General features: G+C 44.8%; 2 protein-coding genes across 5 annotated transcripts in view; both read left to right on the plus strand.

The window, feature by feature from the left end:
- The window catches only part of AGBL4 (AGBL carboxypeptidase 4), a 1,778,944-nt gene that overhangs the window by 1,294,766 nt on the left and 471,603 nt on the right, over nucleotides 1-12,575 (plus strand). The gene's annotated exons all lie outside the window — the stretch shown is intronic.
- BEND5 (BEN domain containing 5) overlaps nucleotides 1-12,575 on the plus strand; it is a 51,429-nt gene that overhangs the window by 26,995 nt on the left and 11,859 nt on the right. Inside the window, exons 5-8 of one of the 3 annotated variants that reach the window (XM_073579168.1) lie at nucleotides 1,598-1,690; nucleotides 4,490-4,647; nucleotides 6,725-6,938; nucleotides 8,539-8,710. In XM_073579168.1, the coding sequence (XP_073435269.1) occupies nucleotides 1,598-1,690; nucleotides 4,490-4,647; nucleotides 6,725-6,938; nucleotides 8,539-8,696 (623 nt within the window). In that variant the 3' untranslated portion in view covers nucleotides 8,697-8,710. Of the gene's footprint in view, nucleotides 1-1,597; nucleotides 1,691-4,489; nucleotides 4,648-6,724; nucleotides 6,939-8,538; nucleotides 8,714-12,575 lie in introns of those variants that run through there. The other 2 variants (XM_073579167.1, XM_073579169.1) reach the window with 2 other exon arrangements.

The following is a 12,575-nucleotide window of genomic DNA, read 5'->3' on the forward strand; positions in this document are numbered from 1 at the left end:
GGAGCTGGATGTGGCTCGTGACCCTCTCTCTAAGCTGAATGTGGCTCTCAAGGTCAGAAAGGTTGGGGACCTCTGCTTTAAGGGATAACTTGCTGAACAATAAAGATCCCAACAACGAGGATCTACAGAGACCGAGTGTGAATAAAGTGGAGGTCGAGCATGCGCACCACAGGAGATGAACCGCTGTACTCGGCTTCCTCTGGCAGTCTCATAGACCATAAATAGAGCTGATGTGTGCATGTTTAAATGGGGCTGTCCACTACTAGGACAAGCCCTTCTTGAGCTAAATCTTTTGCCCCGATAAAAAAAAATCTTATACTCGCCTCCCGTGCCGTCACTGTTACGGCGATGTCTGCACTCGCGGTCCCAGGGCTCTCGTGCGGTTGTTGTGATATGTGAACCTGGCGCCCAATCAGCGCTAGTATCACGGTCTCTGCCTTCATATGAATTGAACATTAAGAGGAAGACCGGGCTGTAGCTGATCTGACTTCATCTTCATGTTCAATCCATGTGAAGGTGAGGATGGTGACTCCAGCACTGATTGGGCTCAGGGCTCATGTGTCACAACAACCGAATGAGAGTCCCGGACCCGTGAGGGCCGACACAGTTGGAATGGTGCTGCCAACAGGAGGTGAGTTTAAGCTTTATTTTATCTGGGCCAAACATTTTGATCAAGAAGGGGTTGTCCTAGTAGTGGATAACCCATTTAACCTCTTCATTCAGATGGGTCTCTGAAGAGCCCCCTTGTTTGAATCAATGCAGTCCCTTTTCTTGGAAGCTGTGGTTGATCTAGCGATTGGACCCTCACCAAAGAGAAAGTTATAACCTTTCCTGTGGATGGAAGACAACCAACACTGAACGTTATAACTTTAAACAAGATTGGAGGTGCAAGGGCAGGAAAAACAGCCCTTGACCATTACAGCCTTGGGTGGCCTAGGAAGGTAAAATTTGAATTACCGTGTGTATATTCCACCCCAATTTGGATGATTCCAAAATATAAAGACTTAATCATATTTTTTGGTGCATAATACGCACTTGACCCTTCCGACAATCTGGGGGCAGCTTCCTATAATTGAGCACTATGCAGTGGCCCAGCTCTCGCGCCTTCAGATCCGTCTGATTGGTGCAGGACAGGAGAGAAGACTACCAAACTTGCACATCACGTAAAGGAGCATCCAGGACTTTGTGCCTAAACACTACCAGGCTGGTAGTTGCTACCTGCCTATTGTGCCCGGCGCCGTTCTTCCCCCTGCACAGAGCAGTCACAGACCTCTCCTGCCGGCAATTCAGCTGCCTCCGCTGACATCTTGTCGACAGACCGGCGTCGTCATTGAGCGGGAGGCGATTGTGGAATATTTTATCTGGTGGATCCAGCATGTCTTTGAATTACATAGGGACATTCCCCCCCCCCCCCCCCCACCCGTTGATTTCAGTGGGCCCCCTGCGATGCTTCTCTTTACCCGTGGTGGCGCTGCAGATTATAGTTGGGCGTCTGAGCAGGACATGGCCCCCGTATTGGGGGCAGTTATGGACCGGCATCTTTTTTAATGTGAATTTCCGTGTGCTGAACTCATATTGGTTCATGTTTGTTCCCTAGTCTCTCCCTGGAATTACAGATCGAATGGAATTCATGGCTCATCTCCGGTTGCAATAGGACCCGAAACCACAGACGTTGGCGGAACAAATGAAGGTCAGGCTCCCTTTCTGTGATTAAATAATAAAATCCTGTCATCTGCATTCACAGAGCTAATTCTTTACATTATGGAAAGATGACATTTCTTTTATATGCAAAGCGCCTGAATGGTTTTTTTATTTTTATTTTTTTCCATCCCCACCGTGCACAGTGATACTTTTATATATCAATAGCTGAAAAGTGCATAGTCATTACACCAATACCGGCATTTGTTAACAGGGATTGTAAAGCTGGTTATCAGGGGAAGGCGGATTTAATAAATCTGATTTGTTCGCTCTTCTCATCTAGCGGTTTTAGTTAATAACCTGTAATATCAAGACCTCCCAATTATGAGAATGCAGTTGTCGTGTCCTCCTCTTTGATGGTGTGTTTCAAGCATGCTTGATCCCTATTTATTCTGTGTCTATGGAACTGACTGATACATAGGAGAGCTCCGTCCTAGGCTATTTCCATCAGTAGCTGTTGAACTGCTCCATTAGCTTAATGTGTATAGATGGGGGGCCTTAAAGGGAATCTGTCAGCAGGCTTTTGCTATTTAATCTGAGAGCAGCTTGAAGTAGGGGCTGAGGCACAGAATTCAGTGATGTGTCACTTATTAGGCTGTGTGCTGCTATTTACTCACAATGAAGGTTTTATCACTAGCAGATAATCACTGCTGGACCACAGCTCACGTGAGCCCTGGTCCGACCACGCCCCTTCCACTGATAAGCAACTCACTATCAATAGACAATGTAGACAGAAAACTGTGGTGTGTGTGTGGGTAGCATTCTGAGCTCTGCTACATTTACTAACCCTGATTGTGTCACCCAGTGAACCAAGTGATACATCTTTGGAATCAGGGCCTCTTTTCCTACATTATGCTTCTCTCAGATGAGGTAGGAAAAACCTGGTGATATATTCCCTTTAAATCTGCCCTTTTCAGAGAGGAAGAGGATTTTGACTCTAGAGACACCTATTGAATGTAGCAATCAATCCTAAAAGTTCATATCGACCCATTAGCGAGTCTTGCGACTTAAGATAAGTAGCCCTTTGCAGACGTGTTTCGAGGCGTTTTCCCCTCATCAGTGCACAGCATGAAGTTATATATGGCTGGGTGAAAGGCCTCAGACAGGGGCTTGGCACATGTCACAAGGAGAGAACCGTTCCCCCTTAGTTCTAAAATATAACTCGGGTAGTTGCCATCCTTTGCGGTAACTATACCCATCGCCCAGCTCACACACATCACAACAAGAAACCATTTCTTAGAACTCCTAAGATGGAAATTTTGACTTGGCAAAATATAACCGATCAACCAAGGACATATTTATTGACTTTTTCTTTTATAGGAAAATGCCCAAGCGAGCGAGAATTTTATACTTTTGAGCGCCTGAGATATTTCGCAGATTGATTTAAAAGTGAAGCCGCTTTTTTTTTTGTGGCTGAATAATAAGAGGACATTTTATATCTCCGTCCTGGCGCACTATAAACCCAATTAACTTTTAGCGGTTTCTTAATTTTCCTTTTAATTCATCAGCAGGAAATGTATAGACTTTTCATATGCTGGGAAAATAAGGCAATAAACCGGTGACAAAGTCAGGAATTACGCAGAGCAGGACATTCTAATCGCTTACGAGGGCAGTTTTCTCCCGTCTGGAGCAGTCCGGCGGTGTCTTCTGGGCGTTTTTAGTTTTCTAATTTTTTTTAACCCAATTTTCTTCGGGACTTCTGGTCACAATCTGGTTCCGTGACCTCTCTGTCCTAGTATCTTCTTACCTGCTGATGACACAGGACGGCTTAATTATTTCCACCGTCTGTACCTCATGTTTCTTTACTTTGAATTTTCAGATGCTGTAAGGCGAAATCTGAGCGTGGCTTCAGGTTCGTGTTGATGAGAGCCTTACGTCTACATTTTTATCTATTTTTACCAAAAGCTAGCCCAAATATTTTGTGTTTTATTTTTCACTGGTTTCGCTTTGTACTGTGTTCTCATGGGCTCTAGTGATCAGCGAATGTGCTCGGGTAAGGTTTTATCCAAGCACGCTCAGGTGTTAACTGAGTGTTTGAATCCCCGCGGCAGCATGTCTCGCGGCTGTTCGACAGCTGTAACACATGCAGAAGATCCCTGTCGAACAGCCACGAGACTCGCAGCTTCAGGGACTCGAACATATTTTTCGAGCACGCCGAAGACACTCGGTTAGCACTCAAGCATGCTCTGATAGCGCTTTATCCGAGCACGTTCACTCATCACTAATGAGCACCATTGTGGTGAACTCACCAGAGTAGGCGCTTCTTCATCTTGTAGACGAGCAGTTGCTATGGACAAGCCTTGGGGCGTTATGTGAACTCTAATGGTTGTCTAGACTAGGGTCGAGGGTCCAATAGGTTTCATCACCTTTATCCTGTGCACACTGTTTCGCCTGCCAGCTTGTCTGGGGCTCCGTTTCACTGATTCAGATGTCCACACTTTTCAAGGATGAGAGAGCATGTTCATGCACCGCCGCCAGCAGCATGCAGAAGCCATAGCGCTATATGGAGGGAGGGTGCACAGGAAGAATGTAGTGATGGACAGCCACTTGCACACTTTTAAATTTTTTTTTTTTGGGGGGGTGCTTTGCATTTGTAAGAGTCTTATGGTCACATGTAGTGCACCAAGCCAGCTTAAAGCCAGTGACTGATGGCCATACTATTAGGTCAGGTGGGCTACGTTGTCCCACACGTAGCACAAACACCCCTGCGTCACAAAGCCAAACAGCTGCCGGTAAAGAAATGCTCCATTAATGCTCCAATAAATAATATTTTTCTCGTTCTTGCATTTAGGATTCACAGTGGAGTTAAAGACAGAAAACTTGGAACTGTTTGAGCCAGAACTTGAAATACAGAAGCCAATCACCGAAGAAGCAAACACATCCTCCTCCTTCTACCCTCCTCCAACCCAAATTCTGGATAAATACATTCTGGATAATGGGAAGGTACAGGTCTGGTTTTATTGCTTCATCATTCCAAATACTGCACATGAAGGGGGATAACAGTATAGAAGGTTACGAAGAACAGAATATTATAGGTAGATGGTTGACCCAGCTTAGGGGAAGGATTTTTTTTTCCCTATGGAGAAAATTGGCTTCTACTCTGTGGGTTTTTTGCCTTCCCCAGGAACAACAATGCAGAACAGCTGCACTAAAAACAGGCTGAACTAGATGGACATAAGGTCTTCCTTCAGCCTTCAAAACTATGTTACCCATAAGTAACCAGAAATTTAATTTTGTTCACAGTAATATGCATCCAAAGTCCATAAATCCCTCCTAGGCAAAAATAATGTAATATACTGAGGCCTATATTCCAACAGCAGCTGCAAAAAGTTTGCTAAACTTGCCAAAATAAAGCACTAAAAGGAAAAAGTGGCCTAATAAAATTGTAGGAGAGAGAAGGGCTGAGGAGAAAAAATGCACCATAGGGATTAGTAAATTCATCCGTCCCCTATACATATATGGGAGCCTACACAAATGGCTTATAGAGCTACACTTTTTTGTATCTTCCTACATGTCTTTATCTACGGGGAAGGGGGCAATGGGAGCCCTGGAAAAGGCTGTATAACTCTGAGGATCGCAACGCAATGCTTGGACTGGCCGGTGGCTCTGCTTACCCAAGCGTGACAGCTGCATAGAAATGCATGAAGTTGTCACGCTTGGGTCAGGAGAGCCACTGGCCAGTCCGTGCACTGCGTTGTGATCCTTGTCCGAGTTATATGGTCGTCTGACCCTTCCCTAAAGGAAAACTGTTTCCTGATTTTCCCTCCTCTAACTTGTCCTCGCTCCCAGGACTGTGTTAGTCACTTAAATAGCATTTCCTATGTGCTAATGAAACGATAAACTGCCCCTGCATTTATTATTATTATTATTATTATTATTATTATTATTATTATTAGTATTTATGCTGAAAAAACACTTGTTGGTGCTTTTTATGCTAATCATCTGCTTTCAGTCAGGTGGGAGGCACTGGATTATGTAAAATCAGACTACACAGTCGCTAATGACAGGCATCAGGGTTTGATTGATTAGCCCTATAGTTCTAATGTCTGACTTCATGCTTTGCAAGAGTGTTAACTACTGCCTTCCAGGTTGCATGCACAGTAAAGCTGGGTGAGAAGTCTGTGCAATACCTCCACTTCCAAACGATTGATAGTACACCTGTGAAGCTGTGGCGGTACACCTGTGAAGCTGTGGCGGTACACCTGTGAAGCTGTGGCGGCACACCTGTGAAGCTGTGGCGGCACACCTGTGAAGCTGTGGCGGCACACCTGTGAAGCTGTGGCGGCACACCTGTGAAGCTGTGGCGGCACACCTGTGAAGCTGTGGCGGCACACCTGTGAAGCTGTGGCGGCACACCTGTGAAGCTGTGGCGGCACACCTGTGAAGCTGTGGCGGCACACCTGTGAAGCTGTGGCGGTACACCTGTGAAGCTGTGGCGGTACACCTGTGAAGCTGTGGCGGCACACCTGTGAAGCTGTGGCGGCACACCTGTGAAGCTGTGGCGGCACACCTGTGAAACTGTGGCGGCACACCTGTGAAGCTGTGGCGGCACACCTGTGAAGCTGTGGCGGCACACCTGTGAAGCTGTGGCGGTACACCAAACTTCATTGGGCATGCGCCGGGAGCTGGCAAATGTTGCAGCTCAAGCAGCCTGACATCATGATGGATGTGATTAGAGCCTTTGAAGCTTAACTGTTTTGGGAACCAGCCCCTCCCACGTGACTGGAAGTGGGTAACAACTCATGAAAAGTGTTTGTTTTTTGGCATAAATCCAGGGGAGATCAGCATTTCATTATCATGTAGGGAATATACTTTAAATCTCCAATATCGTAGTAGGAGCATATGAGGAGGCAGTGATGTCCCTTTAAATTAGCCTCGTCATTTATCACTAGAATGTTGGAGCAACTCATATCCTTTGCTTTGTCTCTGCTTGGATTGTATTTTTTTTTTATATTGCTATACCGGTATGTATTGTCTTAATACTAATCTTTTCACACGGTTTTGTTTCCCGCTTCCCCACGTACAGGTCCATCTGGGAAGCGGCGTTTGGGTGATCGAGGAGAAATGGCACCAGCTGCAAACAACGCAAGGCGATTCCAAGTACACCAAGAACCTCGCTGTCATGATCTGGGGCACGGATGTCCTCAAAAACCGAAGCGTCACCGGTGTGGCTACAAAGAAGAAAAAGGATGCAAGTCCCAAACCTCCGCTCTCACCTCACAAACTAAGTGTTATCAGAGGTAGATTGTCTGCTCGTGCGTCACTCCGCTCTTCATTCCTCCACATTACCTCTTCTCCAGGCCAGAAAAATCCCTAATTAAAAGGCATAAATGGAAATACTTATTCCTGAGAGGGAGCGTAAAATGTTCAAAGCCTAGTCCCCCGCCGGTGACATCTGTCACCGCCAGATCAGCCCCTTGGTGCCGCACTCTCCACAGGAGGAAGCTAAATTGAAGTTGGTAACATTAAAAGCGAGTTTCAGCGAGGGGAACAATGGCGCGTCTCACTGTTCACTCGTCAGTGTCGTCCCTTTGAGCGCTGATCTTTACACTGCACTCTCTTCTCTCCCGCGCTCTCTGATGAGTGTCACCAAGGAGACCGGTTCAAGGGGGGATTCCTGCAGACTACTGAGGTTCCTTCTCTGCCGTCTTAATGGTAGCCTGCTAAAGGAGAAGAGGTGCGCGGGGAGATGGTGAAATACAGATGTCGTATCCTTTGTTATCTTCAGAATATTCTGCAATACCGTCTTTTTTGCTAGAGGCTGTGTGAGTAGTAGACCTCCTGTACGCAGCATAAGCATGGACACCTAATGCCCGTTCATCCCGAGGGACATAGATGCCGGGAGTGCACTCCACGGAGTGTATATAAGTCCCTGTTATTTAATTAGTGTGCCTTGTTAGAGCTCCAATCATCATAGAGAAATCCCCACATTAGATATTCATTGCATGTCCATGAGAGAGGCCATAAATGTCACCTTTTGGGATATACATCTAGCTAGAAAATAGGGGTCCCCGTACCCCCACTCATTTGAGAATGAATTAGGAGGTCTGTGCAGCTTTCTCTATTCACTTCTATGGTAGTAATGATAACAACTGAGCGCAGCTGATCCATAACTTCTACAGAAGTCATTGGAATAAATCGGGACCACGCGTGGCCGCCTCTGCGTTCTCAGCCAGGACGTGGCCGCCGCCTCTGCATTCTCAGCCGGGACGTGGCGGCCGCCTCTGCGTTCTCAGCCCTGGACGTGGCAGCCGCCTCCCTAGATAAGATGGAGGGGTCAGGGAACCCATTTTCTAGAAAAAAAGATGTGGATATGCTGTAAAATCTAAGGTAGGAACATCACTCTGTAAGGGCGCAGTCAGACGGGTGTATAAATCGGACCACCATGCTAGGACTGGCTGTGGTCCTCCCGAGCATGACAGCTGCCTATAAATATATGAAGCGGTCACGCTCTGGCTGGAAGGGCCGTGGCCGCTCCGCGCACTGCGGGAGTTTTACAGGATTTAGATGTCAATGAGCTTTCCCTAGGATGGGTCATCAGTATCATATCATTGGGGTCCAACATCCAACACCCCCACTGATCAGCTGATAGTAGGTCTCACAACGGCTGGAAGTAAACATTTAGTCACCCCAGCTCCGTACGTTGTGTAGTGGTCATTGTCAGGCACTGCAGCTCCGCTCCCATTGAGGTGATATGGAGCTGAGCTGTTTTACACGTCATGAACAATCCCTTTAAGGCAAAATAAAGCAAATTCTACAGAACGTGATAATTGGATTATGAAGCATTTCTCTCCCTGTTGTCTGACCATTAATCTTCTGACTGTTTTGCCTCTTCTTCAGAATGTGTGTATGACAGAATAGCACAAGACACAATGGACGAGAACGAGATTGCGCAGAGGCTCTCCAAAGTCAACAAGTACATCTGCGAGAAGATCATGGACATCAACAAGTCCTGTAAAAACGAGGAGAGGAAAGAGGCCAAGTTCAGTCTACAATAAACCTGTTTTGTAAGGTGGGGTGATTTGTCTTATTCCATTGGTTTTTGGTTCTTTTGTCTGTTTCACAACGAGAACCAAAACACACGGGTACAGTGACATTTGTGTGGCCGCGGATACTGAACCACAGCGATACATCTTGTACCGGAAATGTATTCCAAGTCTTTGTTCTTATCGCAGTGGAACTGGAAACGACGATACGTCTTTGCACGTCGGTCTGGATATCTGTCTCGCCTATCCAGCCGCTCACTTTTTTTTACCTTCCGTTCCCATTTACGTTGGATCTGTTCTTGTTTTACACTTTTTTTTTTTTTTTTTTTTTTTTATTGCCAAGCTTGCCAAAAAAACATCGCTAAGACAAAAAAAAAAATTCCCTCTAAAATATGAAATAATAATATTTATCTTTTTAAAATGTTCCATTTCTGTCTTGATTTATTAATGTTAGTTATATTTGTATCTGTTAGCAAAATGGTCGCTGGTTTGTTTGATTTCAGAATGTCCAAAATGCGTGGTAAGGCCGTAATGCACCCTGCGCCCATGTTGCATTCCAGGCAGAGTCCCAGCGCCTCTTCCAATTAGTTGGCCTGGTGCGATGTCATCGTTGTGCAATGCAAACATGATGTCTTTCCAAGCTTAGTAATCAGAAGAGGTGCTGTGGTTGCCAGCAGGGCGGAGGAGGTTCGCAGGGCTCGGTTCCCGTGGTCATGGATTACCGATGTGGCTGCTGCATCAAGATCCTGCAAATCTTTTTGCTCAACTGTAATACTTAGACAAAATTTCTGTGCAAGCAATTAAAGCGAAACCGACGGCCCGAAAAACGGACATCATGAAATTCAGATAGGTTCCCACATATTCTGAAGAGTAACCATGCCCCGGGAGAAGACTCAGCTAATTGACAGGTTTCTCACTAGTTGCATTTGGGGAAAGACCTGTCAATCAAGGTCAGTCAAGCGAGGCAAGAGCGAACCTCCCAGTGGACTCTTCTCCATATGCCTGGCTCCTGATTCAAGTTTTGTGCGCTCTAAAACTCTACAGCATTTTTATAGTAAAGGATTGCACTTTGCAACGAGAGAGTATGACTGTGCTTTATGCTGCCCGTGTAATGGCAGTCCTAGAAAAGCTACGGGACAACCAGTATGAGAGCGCTAATCCCAGCCCTTATTGGTTGTCTCACCGCTTTCCAAGCAACAGATAATACATCTGAAAATAATTTGTGGACGACTGAAGGAGTCGGTGCAATTTGCCTTTTTTGTCGTCTTTTACGTTATTTCTGCCTTTGACGCTGAATTTGCAATTGTTCAGAGTCAATTTGTCTTATATGCGTAATTCATGGGGTTTTTTTAAGGTCCAAATGGCTCTGAAGTTTTGCATATATTATATTACACTCCGTGCCATGAGTTTTCTTGACTTTGTACTTGAATGTGTGTTTTCTTGTAGTAAATGAATGCGCTGGTTCCCAGATATGAAAAGTGACTGGTACCAATAGCTGCAGATTGGTTGCAGTAACCAAAAAATGACCATTTTTCTTTGTAACCTAATGGTTTTTGTGTTTTTTTTTTTTTTTGTTTGTTTTTTTTTCTAACGCTGCCTGAAAAATCCGCTGCAGATTGGTAAAATAATGCATCAAATTCCTAACTACTCCTGTATTTAGGGGATTCCTTCAAACTTTTTAAGTATGGTAGGTACTTAGAATAACACAGTGCGAATTGCCGCTCCTAGTATCAAAAATACTACGGATTAAAGGGGGTTGTCAGAAACTGATAACAATGGGCTAGTTGGCAGGAAATGTGGTTTTTAAAATAATTAAATAATAATTATTCATCTGTTTTTTGCGTTTTTTTTTGCAGCAAAGAGATTATTTCTAACATTCCGTTGCAATTTTTTTTTTTTGTTCTATTTTTCTCAAAGTTTTAGGACTAGGTTTTGTTAAGTCAGTTTTATTTAAAAAAGGAAACTCTGGCACAAACAGTTTCCATTTGGACACTACTAGTGAGGGTAAGTTATTGCTTTTTGGTGAAACTCAGATAAGGCCGTTCTTATGGTCTGTGTATGGACTGTAATGTCCGGACTTCCTCCGGGTCTCCATATATGTCTGAGGCTGCTGACTTCTGGGCACGAGACCCACGGTCAGTTCGTACTCGTACATTGTTTCACAGGAGTCTGAATTCGACTTGCGTTGTGTTATTACACCCGCAGTGACCAGTTTACTCCCAGCTGGGTTCTGTACAAAGAACTATAACAATTTGTGATGAGGGAACGTGGTTGGATAAGGTGTTATCTGAGCATGCTCGGGTGCTAACCGAGTGACTTCGGCGTGCTCGAATAATATGTTCGAGTCCCCGCAGCTGCATGTGTTGCGGCTGTTTGACAGCCGCAACACAGTCAGTAATGGAATGTTATCACTGTGATTGCTCACATTGCCACTACTTGTACCAACCTCATGTATTTTTTTCTGTATATCTAAATATTCCTGTGTTGGTGGTCTGTTATAAGGCAGGCATGTCCATATGTGGAAATCCCTAATACGATGAGGCAAATATAGACTATATCATTCTTGAGGATTTGGCACCGCCATGTATCACAGCACCTTTAAGGGCACCGTGTAACACTACATTTCCTTTGTGCCAGCGGCTTCCTTTACCAGTAAATCTAATTGTTGAGGAGTTTCAAAAGAAAGACCCTCGATATTTGGTTTAGAGTTGTTGGAGCAAAGTTGTGGCAGTTGAGCAAGTGCACTGCCACTTCATGAAAAGATTATTCTTATCGTCTGTAGGAGCGCACCGCTACTCTGCCTCCCTGCTTGCCTGGGGCGTGAGCACTGAATGCTTGACAGTTCGGAAAAGTGGCATAGTCGTGCCACTAGTCCGAACTGCGCGCTCTCGAACACTGCAAGCTTAGGCAGCTTTTCACTCCCCAGCATCGTAAGAGCACAGGGGCGCATTGAAACCGTTCCAGCAACCTGGCCAGATTTAGAGCAGAACTTGCAAACTCTATAGGAAGTTCTTGTAATCACTGTGCATCTTGCCTAAGAGACCGGTCACCGCAAATAGAATACAGGGGTGGCTGGTAACCTAGGCAATGAGCAGTAAACTATAAAATTGAAAATTCCTCCTGTCTTGAGAATAGACAGGATTTTATAATTTAGTAATTTTTATGTTTAATTTTTTACAAGCAATGTGCATTTTTATATGTTCATAATAAGACCCCCTTAAGAATCTATGGTACCGGTCGAGATGGAGTTGTACAAATTTCAGCTTTCAGTGCTGTATATATTGAATGGAGGTGCTCCATCTAAACAGCAAGTGATGTTAACCCCGTTACTAACGGTTGCTCTAGTTGGGGTTCCCCCAGTGATCAGATATTAGTCAACTATTTTTTGTGTATAGGTGATTTTTTTTTTTATCCATTTTTTAAATTTTTTTCTTGGTTCAGATTGGTAAAAGAAGCGATACCTCACCCCTCCTGCGCTGTCTCTTGCTTTGACATTTCTGGGTACCCTGCCAGTCTCTTCTTAGCCCACAGGTAATAAGTCTCAACCAATCACTGGCCGCAGCAGTGACACACCTCTTCCAGCCATTGGCTGAGGGTCATTTCCTGTGTGTCAAGATGGAACAGGAAGTAGAGAAAAGTGGGAGACCGGGAATTGTCCAGAGGATCGTGGAAGTCATCACTTTTTTTTTTTTTTGTTGCATATCCTTTTTTTTTTTTTTTTTTTTTTTTTTCAAGTGGGCATCCCCTTTTATCAACCTTTTGGAGGATCCCCCTCCACAATCTACATCTGATTTTTTTTCTTATTATTGCACATTAATGGCTTGGAATTGACTTCGACATTACACAGGAGTAGCGAGGGATTTTACGTACTTCATCCAGTGTTCACTTTCT

This window comes from Dendrobates tinctorius, unplaced genomic scaffold (genome assembly GCF_039654945.1).
Source record: "Dendrobates tinctorius isolate UK_male_01 unplaced genomic scaffold, ASM3965494v1 ptg000061l, whole genome shotgun sequence".
Classification (NCBI taxonomy): domain Eukaryota; kingdom Metazoa; phylum Chordata; class Amphibia; order Anura; family Dendrobatidae; genus Dendrobates; species Dendrobates tinctorius.